This window comes from Thamnophis sirtalis, unplaced genomic scaffold (assembly GCF_051295495.1).
Source record: "Thamnophis sirtalis isolate CommonGarterSnake01/CBP01778 unplaced genomic scaffold, rThaSir2_p1.2 scaffold_7, whole genome shotgun sequence".
NCBI lineage: Eukaryota > Metazoa > Chordata > Lepidosauria > Squamata > Natricidae > Thamnophis > Thamnophis sirtalis.
The window spans coordinates 21,227,787-21,250,463 of record NW_028261387.1 but is presented as its reverse complement, the minus strand read 5'-3'; the positions used below and the strand labels follow the sequence as shown (position 1 = coordinate 21,250,463).

The 22,677-nt window shown below is 38.1% G+C and overlaps 1 protein-coding gene across 3 annotated transcripts in view; it reads left to right on the top strand.

Annotated features, from left to right (window-relative positions):
* LOC106540234 (serine/threonine-protein kinase TNNI3K) overlaps positions 1–22,677 on the top strand; it is a 236,331-nt gene that overhangs the window by 155,249 nt on the left and 58,405 nt on the right. For all 3 annotated transcript variants that reach the window (XM_087719469.1, XM_087719466.1, XM_087719467.1), the window contains 4 exons: positions 3,119–3,171; positions 3,876–3,928; positions 5,715–5,847; positions 12,107–12,216. In XM_087719469.1, the coding sequence (XP_087575595.1) occupies positions 3,119–3,171; positions 3,876–3,928; positions 5,715–5,847; positions 12,107–12,216 (349 nt within the window). The remainder of the gene's footprint in view (positions 1–3,118; positions 3,172–3,875; positions 3,929–5,714; positions 5,848–12,106; positions 12,217–22,677) is intronic.

The following is a 22,677-nucleotide window of genomic DNA, read 5'->3' as shown; positions in this document are numbered from 1 at the left end:
CAAAAATGTGAGACATGAAGGCAGATATGGTCTGTGGCAATCCCTGCAGCCTGGAACAGCTGATTGGGGGTATTCCGGCAGTCCAATCCACCTGCCAATCAGGCTGCAATAAGTTCTGAAGCTGACCTGGCTGGTCAGAGTTTGCAGTAGCAAACACATTCAGAAAGCACACACAAATTATTATTATTCAAAATAATAATAATAATATACAATACAATACCAAAAGCAAGTTTTCCAAGGTAGCAGTAAATACAAGCAAAACACAAGCAGTTTCACTTTCAGTTCTCAGCTAAGCCAGACTCCTTCCTGTCTTCCTTGTTGTTCGCATGGCAAATACTGTTTCAGAGTCCAAATAGCCCTCATTGGCTGACTTAGTTGCTATGCCTATTCATTGGCTGACCTTGTTACCATGTGTTCCAAGTCAGGAAGCTAGCCAGCTGAATAAAATGGATGCTGGTAAGCAGAGGCAGAATTTTTCTTCTTCTTATTTTCTCCCCCAAAGCTAAGGTGCATCTTACACTTCAGAGCATCTTATACTCTGAAAAATATGGTAGTCTGCTGCTCTGAACTGAAACTCAAATGGTTCTCTCCTTTGCTTGTGTTTGCTTGTATTTGCTACCACATTGGAAGAACCATCATGGGTATTGAATATATGCCTTATGTGTTATTATGTATATAAAGAGAGTTATTGAATCCTGCTGAATCAGATACCTGTGTGTGCTTTCTGGATATGATTGCTGCTGCAAACTCTGACACAGGGAGTCAATGCTGGTGGACCCCACATGGTCTAGGTCTTCCAGCAGTGACGTGCGGTGAGGATTATGGTTGGTGACGCAAGAGCGCAGCAGCGGCAAGAAGCAAAGTCCCCGCCGCTGTGTCTGACAGGCCAGGTGTCTCGCGTTTATGGCGGACATAAATGCGTGACACCTGGTCTGTCGGACACAGCGGAGGTGTCGGAGGAGGCGGGGGGGTGAGGCGGCAGCCAGCAAAGAAAGTGGAGAGGAGGAGGAGGAAAGGGAGAAGGGAGCAGGAAGGGGCTCCCAGTGGGGGGGAGAGTGCTGCCCCTTTCTTCTCAAACAAACTCTCTTTCGAATTGAGAGAAGTTTGTTTGAGAGAAATGAAGAAAGAAACACACACACACACACAAATTACTCACAATAAAAAATTACAAATTAAATTACAACAATTTTGAATTCCCCTCCTCCCTCCGTCCGATCCACATACCTTTTCCAGCTGTGGATTTCAACTCTCCTCTTGTCCGCCCGCCATGATGAAAATGTAAAAAATGTAAAAATAAAAAGGCAACTTAGGCAAGAGTTGCTGCTGCCAGATAGGAGGCAAAGAACCAGGTGCCTCCTTTGCATAAGGAATTTTTCACCTTTTAACCCTTGCTTAACTCTGAGCAAGGGTAAAAAGGCGAAAAATTCCTTATGCAAAGGAGGCCCGTAGTTCTCTTGCCTCCCCCTGCAGTTAGCACTAAGCAGACTCAGAGTCATCCACTGTGACTCTGGAGTCTGGCAGCAACTACCTTAGCCTTTTTCCTTTTAATTTTCCTTTTCTTTTCCTCATGACACTGGTGAGGCCCCGCCTCCCCTGACTGCACGTCCCTGTCCTCCAGGTTGGAGACCTGGCCTTTCCAACCAATGCTGAAAGTAATGCAGAGAGCACACATGTGAAATTTCTCCAGTTGTTTGATGTGTCTTTGGTTCAGTATCCAGGAGTCACATTCATATAGAAGAACAGAGATAACTACATCCCTGTAGACTTTCAGCTTTGTGGAGATAAGGATAGTGCAGGGATTTATTTTACTGTTCAGCTAAATAATTGTATCTGAATATATGAGAATAAAACATCTGAGAAGAAATAAATGCAAATAGAATTGAAGGACTAGGTTCATTCCTTGAATTCCATTGATGTAGTTGCATAAATTCTGGGTAACCCTAAACTCTCACAGCTTATCCATCTTATGAATATGTTATGCTGCTGTTTGCATGTTTTGGTGGTATGCAGGTAACCAAAAGACTGGTCTTTTTCCCTCACTTGCAAATGTTTGAAATATTCCGAGAATTTGAATCTTGTCCTGATTGATATATTGATCTATTGCAGATTTAGTTTTGATATGAATATTTCCTTCTTCACACAATTGAGATTTTGATATTCTCTCACAGTGGAGAACATAATGCACTGAATGACATCTAGTAGACAAGTGCACAATATTCATTAAGCGCTTTTTCTAGCATCTGCCAATGCAATCAAGCCATTCCAGAGCTAAAAAATATTTCTGCACGTATTGGAGAAGGTTCCATCATTACAAACCAGAGTTCTTCTGAAGGCTATTCTCCCCAGGGTGGTAGCTGTAATGATTTTAAAGATTATCTTGTCATGAAGAGGTAACATCCATGTAAATCCTTCATAGTTCTTTTATACAAAGAGGAGTGGGTGGGGAAAAATACCAGGAATGTGTGATGAGAGTCTGTGAAATTAAGTCAAGTTTTCAAAGAGAATTTAGCCTTTTGAAAATAGCTCTAAATAGCCTTCTCCTTAAAAAGCTTTTATAGGTGTTGGCAGTAGTCTGCTCACAGCTGGATTCTACTCATTTTTCTCTTGCACTCATTTATGCCATTGTAAATTAGGAGTGGCTCATTTTAGCTGAGTGGAGCTTAACTGAGGGGATAATCAGGTCTTCTGATTTTATTGAAATGTTATCACTGAGTTCAGTCCCCAAATGTCAGCATCTTCATTCCTTCTAGGTAATGCTGTCACATAATTAATAAGACTGTTACAGATGATCTTCCACTAATTAGGCAATATACTTGTTCTACTTACTAATTAAAGAATTACTTTGACATTTGGACTTCCTAAGTTGTCAACTTTTCATGTATGTGTATGGGTGGGTATATACAATCAGATACAGAAACACACAATGTTTTTACGTGTTGTTTTTGTATATGTGTTTTCCAGTAATAACTATTAGCAAGATCCTAAGGGCTACTTGATAAAAGAAAAGGATACTTAGACAGAATACAGTATATCAGAGCACGACATAATCTCTTGCACAGATTGTTTCTATATTTCTCTATGTCTAATCAAACATATATAAAATATTTTTTCTCTACAGTCACAATATTCTCTTGTATGAAGATGGCCATGCTGTTGTTGCTGATTTTGGAGGTAAAAAAAATGGATTAAAAAAAAATCACAGTGCATTTTTTCATGCTTTGTAAAAAAACAAGATGACATAATGACTTTGCATGGGTGGATGGAATTTTGAGTACATGTCACAGGTCACTTATAAATAATTGGCTTTGGTGAGTCATCAGTTGAGCAGCAGGAGATGTTTTGTAGATGCACCTATGAACCTCCAATCCAGTCTGGTTACAGGACGGGTCGGTTCAAATGGTATTTCTGAAAAAGCGAAGTCTCCAAAATGCCACTGATTCTTTGTCCTCTGATTGGCTCATGATTGCAAAGATACAATATTTCCATCTAGCAACTCTTAATTGTAGGTGTTTGTGTAAAAGAGCCCTGTGCTTAAAGCAAAAAGCCTTTAAACATGCAAAAATAAAGTAAAAACCTATACAGGATTTTCTGCATTAGAAGTTGCCATGTGCAGCATTGTTAAGGAATTGAAACTCCTATTTTTTATTCTTTGGAAGCAGGCTGAAGCCTTTGTTGCTGAAGTATTCAAATAAAAATGTGTTTTTATAACATTATTGTTATGTGTCACGAAACCGATCACCTGGATACTCAGCTATGGTAGTACTGCATTTCTGTTTTGTCTCCATATAGTTACTTGCTTACTTTTTCCACTTCCTAAGTGAAATTGATTTAAATACTCTCCCCCCTTTGTTTTTTGCTTTAATTTTAAATCTTAGAATCAAGATTTTTGCAGTCTCTGGATGAGGACAATATGACAAAGCAACCTGGGGTTTGCCTTTTTCCTCTTTAACATTTGTGTGTGTGTGTGTGTGTGTGTGTGTGTGTGTGTGTGTTCTATATATAGTACACATACTGAATATACCATGTATTAGTCCAAGTTACAGTATATTGATAGTGTGTTCCATTGTTTCTTGTCCACATTAATTTTTGGTAGACAGTTAGAGAGCAACAAAGATTATTGAGCAAAAAATGTTCTTTCTGCTTTGCATGCAACAATGGGTTCTAGTCTGTGTCAGTGAATACCCTAATACTAGCTTATATTAGCAACTTTAGTTCAGAATCAAATGGTAACTCTTGGTGGATTAGCTTCCCGCCCACTCCTGCTTATATTGTAATTGTTTTATCATTTCCAAGCTTTCATGAAGAACTCTTATGAGACAAAAGTTGAGTTTTATACTGCAAATACTCAGAGAGAGCTTGCAAATTTAGTGCCATTCTGAGAAAGTCCCTTTTCTCAAATTGTCTTTGCAAAATAGAATCGGAAACTATTGCCCGAGAGGGAAGATCTGAGTTGTAGTTGGTGGAACCCCACAAATTAATCTTAATGAAGAGGTCCCTAAGCATGTTAATACCCTATGGGTATTATTTCCAAATTTTTCTAGCCCAATTCACTAAGCCAGAACTCTTTAAAAATTTCCTCATTTTTATCACTATATAGATATTTTATTAGGGCTTCCTTCAAATCTGAAGAATTACGATCTTTGCCATTATAGGTAGTCCTCACTTAATGATCCTAATTGGACTGAGGTTTTGATCACCAAGTGAAGCCTGTCATTAGGCAAAACATCACACAACACTGTTTAGTGACAGCAGTTTCCAGATTGTGATCATTTGGCCAGATTTGCAACCATGGCATTGTTAGCCAAGGACTTCATGCTTCTCCTGACCTGCCTTGCTCATCTCCCCCTCGCGTATCTCTCTCAATCTCTGCTGTTTTGACTGCTGTGCCCTCTGCCACCCTCACCAACTGCAGCTGACAGTCCATCTGTCCCCAAAAAAGCACAGATGAGCAGGAGATAGGTGGGTGATAAGAGTTGAAGGACATGCTATGGTCATAAATGTGGAAGGCTATCCAATTTTTTTATTCCATGACCATTGGACACTGCAACAACTATAACTTCAAGGATCTATCTGGGGTAACTATCATTCATGCAGCATTGTTGTAACTTCAAATGATTGCTAAATGAACGGTCATGAAACACGCACCACTTTTACTCATTGTAAATGGGGCTGCTGACTCCATCCTCAATTGCAAAGAATCACATCAGAGGTTTATTCAGAGTACTAAGCTGCTCAGAAGCACAGTCACCCTTTCCAAGGCCTATAAAGGGACAAAGAAACCTGAGACTGGCCGTGAACCTTCAGTAAGCTGCGCATACAAGAAGAGAGACCATAGAATTCAATCATTGATAAATTCAGTGCTTATTAGTGCACGACATTTGTCACAGAATACGTGTTACTGCTCTGTACCCAGACATATTGCAAAACGGATTTCAGGCAGTCTTCAGTAAAATTGTATTTCAGAGTGGAAACATGTACGACAAAAATTGTTCTGGTATTTTGCAGGCCATGAATCTCAAAATGCAATCTGTAATGCCTTCGCTGCATGTTAATATGGAAACAACCCAATCGCTTTTCTTTCCTTTCATTCATGGAATTATTTCGCTAGCATAGCGCCAGAAAACAAACAGAAATAGAATAGAGAAGAGATGGGCTCCCTTGTGAAGAAACATAACATACAGTTATTGCATTATTGATGTTGTCTTGATATATAGAATCTGCGCTGGATGGCCCCTGAAGTATTCACACAGTGTACACGGTACACCATAAAAGCTGATGTTTTCAGCTATGCCTTGTGTCTCTGGGAACTGTTAACAGGAGAAATCCCATTTGCTCACCTGAAGCCAGGTAAGACTCTGATCCAGTTTAACATCAAGCTTGTTGCCCAATAAAGCAATGCTCTGCATGTGAATAATTTCAACTTGGTTTTAGAGGAATGCTTGTCTATTTATTTGTTCTGTTTAATATTATGAGGCTTTTTAGAGACAAGGTGTTGCAATCAAGCTACAGTTCTCATTGAAATCAGGATCTCATTTTTTTAAAAGAAACATACAGGCAACTGAATAGCTGATAATAACATTTAGCCCTTAGGTACTTTCAGGATTACTAGAATTTTAATATTCTTTTACTACAGGGATTGGTGCCTAAAAGATAATAATATGTTGATGAAAAAATACCAGAAAGCAGAAAAGTAGCCACATCACAGCCAGGTGCATGTGCTGGGGAACTTTCATAGCTAAAACTGTGAATTAAATGAATTAATCCAGCCTCAATTAATGCATTTTAGAGTAGTGTAGTTTCAAAGGGACCCTGGAAATCTTCTAGCTGACTCTTCAGCTCAGAATTTATATCTGGATGCATAACATTTGCCAATTCAAGAAGATATTTGAACTTTCTTTTCAAGATTTGGGGGTGGAAGGAAGGTGACCAGTGACCTCATATGGATTTGGTGGAATCTAATTCTTTTTAAAAAAGAGAGATGAAAGGAAACCATGTGCATTTCACTAACTTCATTTGGATCCAAACTCTGGCTGCTGCTACCAAATACAACCTATACCAAAGAGTTTCTGAAGAAGTCAGTTTACTATAGTAACCACAGAAGATCTGTACTGGAAATAGATTCTATGATTTATACTTTTCAAGAAGCATAACAAAGAAGGATGAGGCAGAAAAGGGTCTATCTCTGTGGAAAACAACAGTGTCTTCTCTTTCCTTCTTCCCAGCTGCCTTTTCCTAGAAGGGGACAACTTGCCATAGCCAACTTGCCATGATCAACATGGCACAACGAACTTACTGCAGCCACTCACCATGGACAACTCACTGCAGGACAAGTTGTCACAACCAACTTGCTGTGGGATAATTTAACAATTCTATTTAATTATTAAAAATAAATTAATTTTAATTTTTGCCATTCACATTTCATTCTGTACCTCCTTTTGCATCTTTTCTTTAATGATACTATTCCACTATTTTATATACCGTATTTTTCGGCATATAAGACGCACCCTTTTCCCTCAAAGAAGAGGGTGAAAATCTCGGTGCATCTTATACACTGAACACAGCATTTTTGGCCTACCGAAACCCCACCCCCTTTGCAAAAATGGACGTGCAGAGGGTTTGGAGGCTTGCAAAGTACTCCTGGAGGCAGGGGAAGGCAAAAATGAGCAAAAAATGGGCCATTTGCTCATTTCCACCCCCCAGCCCCCAGGACCACTCTACAAGCCTCCCAAACCCTCTGCATGCCCCCTTTTTTTTGCAAAAACTGGCCCATTTTTATAAAAAATGGGCCATTTTTTGCTCGTTTCTCCGTCCCAAGCCCCCAGCAGCACACTACAAGCCTCCAAAAGCACTGCATGCCCCCCTTTTTTTTGCAAAAAAACCCGAGGCATGCAGAGGGCTTGGGAGGCATGCAGAGTGCAAAAACCTTTTTTATAAAATTATCTCTTCAAAATCATGTGCGTCTTATATTCCGGTGCGTCTTATAGTCTGAAAAATACAGTACTTAGATATATATTTTAGTGTAACTCTTGTCCCACAGAGAGTTGTCCTGAAGTGAGTTGGCCACAGCGAGTTGACCATGGCAAATTGTTATAGACTCACATCTCCCTACTGACTTTTTCCAGATTTTTCCTTCTTGCTGTTAATAGCCAAATGCTTTCACAGTGCTAGCAGCCTTCTAAACACTAACCAGCTTGCTGAAGGATTTCCCTGAATCTTCCTGTTTTTAACATATATCTGTTGTTTCTCACTAATTAGCTTTGCTTGTCTTGTACAAAAGCCATTCCATTTCTCCATTGCTGAGTTTTTCAGCATCATTATTCCTCCAATTTATTTAAAACTACATATTTATTGAACTTCTGTTCTTATATTTTGTTGGTGAGAACTGAAGAAGATTCCTTTATTACCCTTCCTTCTGAGAACTTATTAAGTCCAGTTTTACATTTCTTCTGACTTTCATGGAATTATTATTGTTTCCTTAGTCAATTCTTTATTTTTTTTCTCATTCTCTTTTTTCCTTTTTCAGCAAAACAAATCATATCTTTTAATTGATGGGCTTCCTGGCATTAATTTGTTAAATCTATTCATGAGGAATGAGGTTTTGATGTAGAGTATGGAAGGCCATTGAAGTAGCTTTGCAACTAAGTTCACTTTTTAAAATGAATTTTTACCAAATGTTAACAGAATAAAAGCAATATGAATTTAAAGAAAAGGAAATATAAAAGTAAACTAAAAGAAAAGTAATAAACAAGAAAGAAAAGAAAGAGGACAAGAAAGAAAAATATATATTAAAAAGTGGCTTCCAATTTTCTTTATAGCATTTATACATATATTTATATCTTATCCTCCCTAAAGATAGATTGTGGTGTGTTTTCATATTTTAGCATCTCTAATAATCAAATCCTTCCCTCCCCCTTTCCCTCCCCCCAATCTTAAAACTAGTTTTTTCTGTCTGTTATATTTGGTCTTCCATTTGCATCTCTCTTTTTTTGGTTAACATCTTTATCTTTTGACTATTAATTTTAAAACCAGCTAGCATACCAAAATCTTTTAATTTTTCCATTAAAGAGTTTAGGGAATTCTTCATAATTATCACCATACCATCAGCACATGTCCTTCCCTTTCACTCTTCATTCCAGCAATTCTGTCATCCTACCTTATAATTTTATCAATACTTCAAGAGCTGGAATGAACAAAAGAATTCTTGCTTTGCCTCTTTTTGGATATCACAAGGTTTTCTTAATTCTCCATGCTACTAGGTTTGTGTGTTTCTTGAAATTAAGTTAGTACATATTGTCATTCAGATCCTGCCACAAAATATACATAGTTCTTTCTTCACCATTTTGATCTAACATATTTCTAAACATGTTGTCTGGTTTCACACAACATAACCTGCATCCATTTTCTGAATTCACAATATGCTACACCATAGACTAACCCTAACCCCAAACCTAGCCATGTTAGTCTATGGTTTAGCATGTGATGAACCCAGAAAATGGATTAATTTAGGTTAAATATGTTGTATGAAACATATGTTAAGGTACAGAAGACCTAAACAATGTTAACATTAGTCAGAATTGATCCTGCTGTTCAAACGCATTCGATAGGCATTTCTCTGCCTTAGTGATGCATGTTATGTGAACCGAGCTAATTTTATTAAGTTATCAAGTTGTTTGGGGTTCCTGTCATAGAATGGATATTTGAATAGTGTCACCAAATTGATATGATATGCACTGTCAAATATTTCAATGAAGAAAGGAAGATCCCTAAATGCCATTTATTTATAAAATATTTATTTATTAGATTTATAAACCACCCATCTAACTGTCCAGTGACTCTTCAATCATTATGATGGAACTGTGGTCAGAGTAAACCTCTATATTCATAATGACTGGTTCAGTCCTATTAGTTCAATTCACTGCATTTGAACAATTGTTTCAATGAGTTTCACAACTCCCTAGAAATAATCTAGTCATAGTAAATGGAGAGTGCAGGAAACAAAGCATTCAGATTAAGAAAAGAAAGTAGACATTATGTCTTTGTCCCAACCCAGGGTATTTTGAGACACATACATTACTGTGCCAAGGTCAGAATGACCGCTGACTAAGTCAAGCTCTGCAAATAGTAAAAATCAAGCGGATAACACTCAGAAAAGGAACTTTTATTTCATGTAGCCATTAATACATAACTTTCCCTTCAGCTCTTTATTTCCATTTGGCTGTCTTCTTTCAAACTCTCTTTTTCTAAGAGGTATAATTCCAGTTGTTAAAAGCTTGCAAGCTATTCCATATTCTCCTCTAGGGTCATGTCCCTTACAAAATCTCTAGAAGCAAGGAAGTGTGTTTTCCTCTTTGTTAGGAAGAAAGAAAGAGATGACAAAAACACAAACAATGCCTCCTGAACATTTTTTGACCCCAATCTTTTAACTCTCTTTGGGAAAGCAAGGCAATTGCCTGACTATTAATCTATGATGAATTTTAAAATAAGGCTAAATAATACAGAAAGATAATATAGAAAGGTGGAAGGCAAGCATCTTGCAAAGAATGAAAGATTGGCTGAAAAACTGCTTAGGTTTTATAATACAAGCATAATAGAAATAAAAAGGTAAAAATCCATTTCGTAAGGCATAACTGCCAAACAATTAAACTACTGCAATGGTGTTTATCAATTAGGCTGTGAGGAAAAGATCTTTGTGAAGAGGAATTACACTTAATAGCCAATGTAAATCTGAATGAATATACCATTTAGGGCTGTTGTAGTAGCTTCCTTTTACTATTGGGAATAAGAGGTCATACTGACCAGAGAAGTCCAGAGAAGTCTGGCTATGCAGATATGGAGATCTTTATCTCATTTTGCTATATTGTCTGCAGTGGTTGCTTAGGAAAATCCACTGGGGTATTAAGTGAGAGGAACAGGGATATGAAGATTAATAAATATAGATTCCAATTGAAGTTGAAGGTGGAGTTTAGCTTCAGAGGGCAAATTTGCTGCTCAGATTTGTGCTTCAGTTAATGTTCAGTCTCTTTATTCAACCCCAGAAGGTAATTGTGAAATTTATTTTCTAGGGAGTTGAAAATTTAACCATTAAGGCTGACTTGTTGCAATTCACCATGATTAATTAAGAAACTACCAGAAACTGAACTACAGCCTATACCTCTATCATAACATGGAGGCAGAAGGCAGTTCTCCCACATTAAGTATAGCACGAACCAAGTAAATGGAAAATATTACAGCAGAAGTGCATTTATATAATGGAGGGATGATGAAAGAAAAAGACATAGTATAATGGTATCTCCTTTAATTTCTCAACTAGAATATAAATCACATATTAGCTGGAACTACTGACATTTGACACCTCTCCCATTTTTGTATTATTTTTAAGAAAAGATGACAACCTACTTAATTTTAACAGTAAAGATTCTGGATTATTTTTTTAAAAAAAAAATGGTAACACTTGACAATTGTACTGATTACTATACACATTACAGGATACATAAGAAGCTTTGTTTCAGATATTTACAATAAGTCATGTCTTTAAAATCCACCCCAGGAAAGGTTTGGGAGTATGGCCTGCATGCAGGATGCTGTATACATCCTTACCCTTTGAGTATCATATGTAAAAAATAGTATAGATTTCTAAACATACACATGTTGATCCATCTACAGTAAATGCAAGTCAATTGTATTATTTAGACTTCCTATGACAATCATCACATTACAAACAATTTTAATACTGTAGTGTTATAGCATTTATATTCAGAATTCTATTGTGTTAAATATCTATGGAGATTCCCAGTCATCCAAGTTATCCCACAGGTGTTTTTCAAAAAGCAACTGAGCTTTCTTTATTTTTCTTGAAGATGTATTGTGTTGACTGATTGAAGATACAGTTGGAAATCCGATGCAAAAATTGTTAGGGATCATCTCTAATTATTTCAAGGGAGTAAGTCCCATTGAAATCATATAATGTTATTTATTCCTGAATGACCAAAGATTACATTATAAAAGTCATGAATCATTAGAATAAATATCCCAGGATTTTAAAAAAAATACGTTCTACGAATATGACCAGAGCATTATTTCATCATGTCATTCTCTTATTTCCTAATTAATTTGATTTGTGATCCTATCTTAGAAAAGCCTTTTATTCTGAAATATTAAGAATTATAAAAAGGAACATCGCTAATGAAAGGGAAACAGACCATTCCATATCATACTTTATCTAAATTCTCCTTTTCCTTGTTACAGAGATAGACCCTAAACTAAAACTAAAGCCAAAGCCAAAACTAAGACTAAAAGTGGGTAGCCAGCAGCTTTCCCCAATGGGGAAAACTTTATGCCCACAAGAGTCATGAAAACAGATTTGATGACCTATTCACTGGATTGGCCTGCCTAGATGATTTCCATCTCTGAGGCATGGGATCTGAAATAAGGCTACTTTAAAATAGAACAGTTTTGTTTTTCAGCAGAAAACTTACTGCTTAGGTATGTTAAGCCTTTGGAAGGCTAATATAATTTCAGTTCACTAACCTTTAAATGTTGGCTTCATATCCTGAGTCTGCTTTTGGGGATGATCAATAATTCAGTCTCATCATGTTCTTATTTACAGCCGCTGCAGCAGCTGATATGGCCTATCATCATATCAGACCTCCAATCGGCTATTCAATTCCCAAGACTATCTCCTCTTTGTTAATGAGGGGCTGGAATGCATGTCCTGAGGTAAGTAGATTCCCTCCATGTCTTCTCAAGCAACATTGCCCATAGTTTCTCTCTGGAGGAGAAATGGCAGATCAATGAGCCTTCCTATGTACTTCCTATTTGCTGGGATGCAGGCAGCCGTAGTTTCTGATATATTCTTTAGATCAGGGGTATCAAACTCAATTTCATTGAGGGCCACATCAGGGTTGTGTTTGAACTTGGGGGGTTGGGGTGGGCATGATCAGGGTGGTCATGGCCAGTTTGACATCTCATGTCAGGGGTGCCTATGGTGGCCCGAGTGCTCTGCTAGTGAAAACAGGTTCCTGAGCTCCATTTTTGGTTGCGAAGACCTCCTGCAACCCTCTGCCAGCAAAAATGGAGTTTGGGAGTGCTGCCTGTGGCCCTTGCAAAGTTTTCAGTTGCAACAGCCTCCTGCATCCCTCTGCCAGTGAAAACAGAACTTGGCCCTCGCAAGCTCCATTTTTGGCTGTGGCAGCCTCCTGCAACCCTCTGCCAGCAAAAATGGAACTCAGGAGGGCCACACTCAGCCTTCCTGACCTCCATTTTCACTGGCAGAGGCACCACAAGCTGGTTCTTTGCTGTTTCCAGGGCAGCCCCATGAGCCAGATCTAAGCACCCCACAGTCCAGATCTGCCCCCCAGGCCTTGAATGTGACACCCCTGCTCTAGATCCTAAATTAAAACAGTATGAGCATGTTAGGAGTTCAACTGGGTTTGGTGGTTCTTTTTTTTGAGAATTTTTTTTTATTGTTTTAGTTAAACAAAAAATAAATTAAAAAACTATATTTCATTACATCTTGTTGAAAGCGTATCAATTGGTTACAAATATATTCCGTGCGTTTCTTCCACAGTCCTTACATATACTTCATTCAAATCATGTTATACATTTTAAGTCAAGAAAGAAAAGTTATGTATTTTACTATCCCTGTACCATAATTCTCATTTGGTTACCATTGTTTAAACATGTTTTTATCTAGAATCATTTATATTAGAAGACACAACCACCTACTGGCGTTCATTTGCAATTTCAATAGATCTCCAATACCATTGCACCTTTATGACATTTCGGTTAATTAATTTGGTTAAGTAAGATATCTAAGCATCCCCCCCCAATAACACACCTGTATCATTAAATATTGCCCATTAACATTTCATTGTATTTATTGTAGTTAATTAAAGGTTATTTACTGATTATCTCACCTCTCCTCTCCAGGCCCACACAATATTATTATTTTATAACCGTCTTTAAACAATGATTTATTAATAAGATTTATAGGACTTTTCCATCAATCCCAAACTAGTTAATTACGTGCTAAGAAAATAAACATTCAACATCTAAGACAATCTAAGAGATATTAACATTTCTACTTGACAATCACCCAGAATGTACATTAGCATTTCTATGGCCTGGTTATTTATCCTAACTAGGGTTATTATTTATCTATTAGTATCATAGTAAATTAATGTTAATGGATAAACATTCAATGGCAATCTAAAACAGTCTATAAGGTACTAAAATCTCTACTTAATGATCATCAAAAATTAATTAGCTTTTTTCCATCAATTGGCATTATTAACCAGTATCTTTCCAGTAACAAAATGGTCTTTCATCTCTCGCCAGTTGTTGTGTCCATTCTGTATCCAGAACCTTTCCAGGGTTTAAGACTTCTCTCCGCAATTTGAAGCTTAAACGATCTCTCATGTGGTTTTGTTGCCCTTGAGTTGTTATTAATGTAAGCTTAACTTTGGTTGTCAGGTTTATTTCTGAATAGATTTGTCTTATTAACTCCATCTTTTTTGCTCTTTCTTTTTCTCCTACATCTTGGAGTTTGGGGTGGAACACCAAATTATCAAAGTTACTTTTCCAGCTTCCCTTCTTTCCACTTTCACTCATGTTTACTCCATTTATAAGTTCATCTGAGTTCTTATCTTTGTTTTCTGTATTTTCATTCACTTCTTTAATTTCTGGGGCTGTAACCCCATCATCTTTTTTTGTGATACCCCATAGTCTGTCCCATTTCTTGTCAAATCCCTCAAGTCCTTCTGAGATGTTTTGAAGTCCAGCCAAAATGTTTTGAATTAACAAGTTTTCTTCATCTGAGTATTGCTCCATTTTTTTAGAGTAAGGAAAAATATAAAGAAAAAGCAAACAGAAGAATTTGGTACTATCTTCCACTCTAGCCTGTCACAGATTTTGAAGAATATATCTATTTTTATTTTAGACAAATGTTCTTTTATGTTTTTCAAAGAAGAAGGTTCTAAAGTTTTTCTTTCCTTTTCCAATTCTTGTCAAAATATTTTCCACACACCACTATTTGTGACCTTGGGTCAGTATAGTCAGATAAGAATGAACAAAGGAAACATTGTTACAACAGCAAAGGAAAAAAAGCTTCAGACTTGGGCTTCCAAGTGGCAGATTCAACTCTTTTAAAACTTCTTTCCTTAAGTATCTTCAATATAATATTGTAACAAGTAGAAAAAGAAATTTATTAAAGTAAAAAGAGTTTTAATTTAAGCCAAAAAAGTTAAAGTAGTAAAGGGAAATAGGGAAAAAAAAGATCCCTTCACCTCAAGTGGAAAAAACGGAAGTGTTGCAATCACTCAATCCACAAAAGATTACAGGCAAGAGCAAAAAATTTTCTAAGGCAGTCCAATAGGGATTAAATATGTCACTTTGTTCTTGTTTAATGGACTAATTAAGCTTAAGAAAAGAGTTTCTTAGGGCAATCTTCTAAAAGAAAAGAAAAAAAACCTCACCAGGTGGAAACACTTTCATTTCTTTCTTCCTGGAGCCGTCTCCAACTATGTCAGCCTGGGGGGCTGCCTGTTTGCTGCCAGTTGGAAGCGCTTCCCTTGGGTCGATCAGCGACTTTGCGATGTCCCTGCGACCAGCAAGGTCTTGTCTTCCCGGTCACCATTTCTTCGGGACGGTTTAGGTCCTGCCAGACCATCCAGGGGCAAAAGTGTCATCAGCGGATTCGGACAGTCGAATCCGCACAATGTAACATTGCAACATTGCCCCCCCCCAGGGTTTGGTGGTTCTTGTGACATAATACCCAAAATAAGTCAAGTTAGCATCCTTTGCCTTACTGTTAATAGGGAATGTTGCATGTTGCATTGAAGTACTAGTAACCTTCTCTATCTTATTAAAATAGTTTTTAAACTATTTTGTGGAAGTCTCAATTGATCAAAGTCGTGATCAGTGGTTGAAGTAAATGTCTATTGGTCTGCCTGATGATGATCATAGCGTAAGGAAGTTTAGAAATTGAAAGGTAAAAGAACTGTATTGAAAGAACATATGCTAATGAATGAAGTAATAAGTAATATAAAAATCAATACAAAAGAACAGAGTTGGAAGGGATCTGGAGATTTTCTAATCTCAAGCAGGCAACCCAGAGATTGTATTCGGCCAGTTTAGACTGGTTCACCCAAACCAGTAGCAGAAATCATGGGTAGGCATGCCCACCTACCCCGGCTCTGTTCTGTCCCATTTAGGCACGTTTTTGAGGCTGGGTGCATGAACGGAAGGCCTGTGCATAAGCAAAGTGCATGCGCAGAAGGCCGGGTACATGTGCAGAAGTGGCACATGCACCTGCGAAGTGAGCGGGCACATGCGCAGTGAACCGGGTGTAACAGAATGTGAAACCCACCGCTGAGGAGACCATATACCATTTCAGACACATGATTGTCCAATCTCTTCTTTAAAATCTCCAGTGATAGAACACCCACAATTTCTGAAGGCAAGCTGTTCTGTCATGAAATGTCTCCTTGTTTCTTGGTTGGCTCTTTCCTTGATTAGTTCCCATTCATTGCTTCTTGTTCTGCCTTCAGCTGCTTTGAGGAATAGGTTGATCCCCTCTTCTTTGTGGCAGCCCCATAATTATTGGAACATTACTATCATGCCTAGTTCTTTTCATTAAGCTAGAAATTCCTAATTCCTGCAACCATTCTTCATATGTTTTAGCCCCCAGTTGCTTAATCATCTTTCTAGCTCTCCTCTGCATTCTTTGATGGTGACCAAAACTGAATACAAAATTCCAAGTGTGGTCTTATCAAGGCATTATAAATGGTACTAAATTACAAACATGAGAATGGTACAAAATGAAACAAAAATTGGAATGATAGAAAGATATTGTAGAATGTTAGAAAGAGACAAAAGAAAATGCCGCAGAGAAAAAAAGCAAATGGCAGTTAGGATTAAAAGAACCAGAGAAATTTACAGAGCAATTTTAATAGAAATAAAATATTATTTTCAAACTAAGAGAAAATGAATAAGGCTCCTTCGACAGAATGGATTAAAAATAAAAGTTACAAACTGTTTTGAGGCGAAACTGCCATGGGGGAATGGGAGACTGGAAAGAGAATTGCAAATGTTCTCATGGGAATGAGAGAGATTGTCAAATAATGCAATTGAAATAAATTCTATACCGAAAAGGTCTAAGAAAAAAAATACATGGAAATAAAATCATAAATGTTGTCAGACTATTGAAAAATTCTAAGGCTTGAAGATATACAGTCCATATATGTATATGGATTTCTTGTGCAATTGCTGTGCATCTTGCTTAATTTGTGTACGAAGACTGAATCTGCACCTGATAATTGGAAGAATGTTGTTACTCTTCCCTACATCAAGAGAAATGTAGGAAATGCACTGGAATACTTAGAAAGTGCATCTGGTACCACAAGGAGTGATGGAGTCAAGCATGGATTATAGATGCTGAATGAATATGAATAGAATGCAGAAGTGAGTGACGAGTAAAAAAAAAGAAGCATCTGGAGTGGTTCCTTCACGCAGAGAGAGTGAATAAGGTTTGAATAGCAAAACAAATATATGATGGAAGAACAAATGTGTTGAGAGGCAGAGAGAGGGAGAAAATAATGGTTGGTGGGATAGAATGAATGAGTTCCTTCAAAAATCAATGTGAGAAATTTAAACAAAAGGAAATGTATAAAGTGGTTATTAGATGCAGTGGAAGCAAGGATTGTTAGCAAGGAGAAAAGCTAAGAAGAATAGTGAATAGTGTTAATGCAGTGACAATTTCCTGATAGTCTCTCATCTATGTACTAAATGAATCTGCCCGCTTACTTCTTTTGAGCTCAGCCTTTGTGTTAACCATATTGTATGATGTGAAAGCTATAATCTGCACAGAAGATTTTTCAAAAGTTTGATTGAAGTTGGAGAGCCAGCTTGGTTAGTGGCTAAGACAGTAATGACGCAAAAATTTGAAAAATGTCTAACTTGAGTCTGCTGGCATGTCTTTCCCCCACCCTTCATCCCCCCCCCAACAAAAGAGAAACAATTTTCTCTCTCTAGGCCATCCTGAAGAATGGCAATCAGCAGCAGATTGAGCCTCAAATTTATTCATGGTGCCACAGCTTTCATTCAAAAAGGCGGACCCTCACTATTCTCCAAGGAACACAAGCCTTGGGGAGCAGCACAATTGCTGTACACCCCTTACCTTCAGGCACTGTCCTCTCTCTGTTGACAGGCCCTGCAACCTACCTACGACTGCTCCGACTCCCACAAGCTCTTCATTCCAGAATCAGTTTCAGAGAATGCTGCTTGAATGGCCTCTGCAGCCTCATGAAAACATGCCCTGTTCTCAAGCAATTTTTGGAGGCTAAAGAGGCCGCACAAGACCATGGACCTCTTGTGCAACTTCTGAAGCTTCTCAGCCACAGAAGAGCCCATCCCATTCTCACATGTCCACCCCAGCAGTGGGTGAAATTCATTTTGTTTACTACCAGTTCTATGGGCGTGGCATGGTGGGTGTGGCAAGGGAAGGATACTGCAAAATCTCCACTCCCTCCCCACACCTGGGGGAAGGATATTGCAAAATCCCCATTCCCACCCCACTCTGTGATCAGTTAGAGGTGGTATTTGCCAGCTCTCTGAACTACTCAAAATGTACACTACCAGTTCTCCAGAACCTATCAGAACCTGCTGACAGGTTCTGACAGGTTCTGCTCCACAGTCACCCCTGCTCCACAGTCTCCAAAAATTGAGTGAGAACAGCGCATACTTTCAAAAATAGTTGTTGGGTGTTAGTAAATACTGGTGTGTCACCCAAAATGTCATGGTGACACGTGTGTCATAGCTTCCCAAACTGCACAGTTTGGCAGTTTGAATCTCACCAAGCTCAAGGTTGACTCAGCCTTCCATCCTTCCAACGTGGGTAAAATGAGGATCCAGATTGTTGGGGGCAATAGGCTGACTCTGTAAACCGCTTAGAGAGTGCTGTAAAGCACCATGAAATGGTATATAAGTCTTAAGTGCTATTGCTATTAAGGCATGAGGAGAGAAAACTGAGGACTGTGTTCTAGTCCTGCCTTAGGCATAAAGCCAGCTGGATGACTTCTGTCCTAGGAAGGAGGCAATGGCAAAACACTTCTGAAAAACCATCCCAATGTAAGTTCCCAGGCTTGTCCAGGCAGTCTCTGAGAACCAGAAACAATTAAATGGAAGAAAAAAAATATAGGGCTACAATCTGCAACAGATTTTTCCATATGCTGATAGAAGTTAATTGGTGTTTTTTCCTATATAAAATAGAAGATCCTGCTACTTCACTGGCCTGTAATAGCTTCGGGCTGCCAGCCAACCTCACTCTGAATAACATAGTGTGAAGAAAAAGCTTTTAGGAATTAAAAACTGAGAAAGATACTGTAGTTCTTCATTTCCTTTAAGACATTAATAAAGGAATATATAACATGTTACAAAGTTACATACATTTTAATTGGTTAAAACAATAAGGATTATATTTCAGAATTGATGTCTGAATACAAATAGCAAATTCACCAAGAGTTGATCTTTTACAGTAAAATCAGCTTCATTATACAAGATGGGTGACTCAAGGAAATCCTAACTTTTAAAGAGAATTAAAACCTTAAAGAAAAAAGAGATTTTTTACAAATCTAACAATCCATACTGATAATGTTTACTGAGAAAGACAATAGGAACCTCCTGTTGTTGTTTTGGGGCCTTTCTCCTTCTATGACTTTAAAAAGCTGCCTTTCAACTAACTGACATTTTCTTTGTATTATATAAGAAAAAGCTTCATAGCTAAATTTCTGCATCTCTATGTATAAAATGCATAAGAAGTCACCATTCTTCATATCTCCTAATACCCCACCCTCTTCAAAGAAGACAGTTTGGAGCAGGGCTGTCAAACTCACAGCCCATGGGCTGGATGTGTCACGTGCTGGCCACACCCATGTCTGGGTTAGCGAAGGGGAGAAAACTCCCGATATGTCACATGACAATGCCGTGACGATGCAAGTTTGACATCCCTGGTTTAGAGGCTTGAATTGTTTAGCAGGAAATCAGCAAGATTGAACAAATTGCCAATTTGATTTGATTTTCTTTATATTCTGGAAATACTATAGTCATATCCTTCCTATTGCTTCATCTCAGGGGAGGGAGGAAAGGAAAGGAAAGATGGAGGGAGAGAGGAAGAAAGGAAGGAAGGAAGGAAGGAAGGAAGGAAGGAAGGAAGGAAGGAAGGAAGGAAGGAAGGATAAACCCAGGATATATCTGGTGTTGCTCAAGAGATTGATCCAATGTTGTTAAAATGGTAGTACAATATTTATTTCTCAAAACCTTAAGTTAGTTTAAAGCCTTCACTTGTCAGAAATTGATTATTACAATACTTTGGTTAAATATTTTCAAATTATGAGGGACAAAAATAGATAGCTCCATCTACTGGTTAAAATTTTTAGTTTCCCTACAAAACACTATATAATCAGGCATATTTCTTTTCTGTTTCCTCTATCTTGCATTTTCACGCTCCCTTCATAATAATTTTAATAATAGAAATGATAAACTATCTATGAGCAGTCAGTCATCACATCTAGGAAAGTATTTTCCTTGGGTCACAGGCAATAGAACTAATCCAAGATACTTTGCTTCTTCAGTTTGCCTTTTAATATACTCCACAAACCAAATTTGAATCATAGGATCCTTTTCTCTCAGCCATGTTCATGTACATTTTTCAAACCCTTGAGTCAGTAGAAAAATATGCTAACAAAATTTGCAGCGCCTCAAGGGCCAAGCTGTAATCTGTCCTGCCCTGATAACAAACCAATTTGATCTATTTACAAAGTAAAGAAGGCAGGACAAAAAAATATATTCTAAAAACTAAATTTTAAAAAATTAACTTACTGCATGACAATTTAAGGGCAGTCCTTATATTCCCATCCCACCTAATGTTAGCTGGCAGAAAAAAAACAACTGCAACCTTGTTTCCTTAAAATGTATCGGGCAGATTTGGGCAAGTGTGGGCAGAGATTGGAAGCTTCAGCTACTTGTCAAATGGTCTGATCACCAAATGCTCTATCTGGTGACGTCACTTCTGAATATGGATCTACTTCTCTTCTAGAAGATCAATAGACCTCTGTTCCCCCAAAAAAGCCCAGCTGACTGGTCAGTGGACAGAGGAATAATGCAAGAGGAAACATGAAAAACTCTCAAAGTGCATTGAATGGACTCCTTCCAGCTCCACCTCCAGCCACTCTCCTGTTTTATCCCACCTATCCTGAGATATTTTTGCACAGAGGTTTATTTAGTGGCAACGTATTTGCAGATAACAGCTTCTACAAGTAATCCATACCATATGCAAAATTGCAGTAGGGTGGACAAAATGGTGGTGCTTCCCTTTTAAAGTAATAAAAGCAATAGAAAGAGAAGCCACACACAAAAAAACTTTGTAGCCAAAGCAGCATAACATCTTTAATGCATTAATTTGGGTTTAAGAACCAGCAATACATGAAATACATTTCCCCCCCTTTGATTGGTAGTGCCCCATCACCACCATTACCCTCCCCTCCCTTTACACATTGGTTACTTATCTACTGAACAACATGTTGAATATTGGACCGCTTGATTCAACAACATGTTAATCATTGGACCGCCAGAATACCAGTGTATGTAGTGTATATCAGACATTTTGGTATTGCCTGAATTATGCCTTCTGAAGTACAGTCAGGTGTACATGAGCTGATGTATCCACATAAACAAGGTGTCCAATTTCTCCTTCAGCCCCCGCCAAAAAAGCCATGAAAAGCAGTGGTGAGTGACTGGAGGAGAGGGGAGGGGAGCTTCAGTCTGCCAACACAAGTTCAGCAGATAGCAGACCTCACCTTCATTGTCAGCATCAGATTATGCATGAGGTGACATAGATTTTATGCATGCCAACCCTTGTGTCAAGAAAGATGGAAATGTCTAATTTAAGACTGGAACAGCTAAGGGTGCATTAGGTTCCCTCTCAGAATGATTCTGCTGGCTGGAAAATAACAAGGAGGGATGTTTTTTAACAAAAAAAATCTTCCCAATAGAAGAGCCTGTTGGATTGAACTGAGGATGTATTTGTTTTGAATAATGGAATGGGAGATGACCAAGAAGTGTGTTCAGGTGCAAGGGAGAAATATATCTATGGCATAGAGGGATGTGCGGTGCATGAGATTTTCAAATGTACAGGGCTCTCTGTGTTGTGCGTAGTGGTGTATGCAGTTCCTGAAATTATAAGATGCTCTGATTTTCATTGATCCAAATGTTGTTTGTCCTTAATGAAGGGATGTCTCTGATGTGACCTGAAGACACAGGCTCTGTCTCTATCTTTTTTCCCTGAATGCCATCACTCTACTTAACAACTAATTCCCACAACATTGTCAATAATTTACTAAGACTGTATTACTATTATTCATCTCTTCCTAGTATCTATCTCTTATGACTATAACCATGCTGCTTGTATCTTTCAATTTATATTGTTTTTATTTGTTTCCTAGTATGATTTGATAGCTTATTAGTAACCTTGACTATCACTAAATGCTGTATCTTTTTATTCTTGATGAATGTATTTTATTCTCCTTATGTTCACTGAGAGCATATGCACCAGACAATTTTCTTGTGTGTCCAATCACACATGGCCAATAAAGAATTCTATTCTAAACTCTACTAAGCTGGTTTCAGAAGCATAGCTAACCTTTCAAATCCACAGTAGAGGGCAAGCTTAGAAACTATTCACTTTCTTCCTACTGCCATTCTATATAAGTGGAGAAGATACAACTTCCTTTTATTCTCACACTTATTCCACTTCTTCGTGGTATTGACCAACCAGTCTATATTCAAAGTGGCAGATAGGCTTCCTTTTCTCCCCTATTCTGTCACAGAAGGATGGAGGTTGCTATTTGGCCAAGTCTCCACATTCTCTGGAACTACTGTTAAATGCCTCCAAAATTGTAGTAGTAGTACCCTGAGATTCAGTGAAAATGTTCTAAGCATTGAGCACTGAGCCAAGGTGGCGCAGTGGTTAAATGCAGCACTGCAGGGTACTTCAGCTGACTGTAGTTCTACAGTTCGGCTGTTCAAATCTCACCGGCTCAGGGTTGACTCAGCCTTCCATCCTTCTGAGGTGGGTAAAATGAGGACCCGGATTGTTGTTGGGGGCAATATGCTGACTCTGTAAAC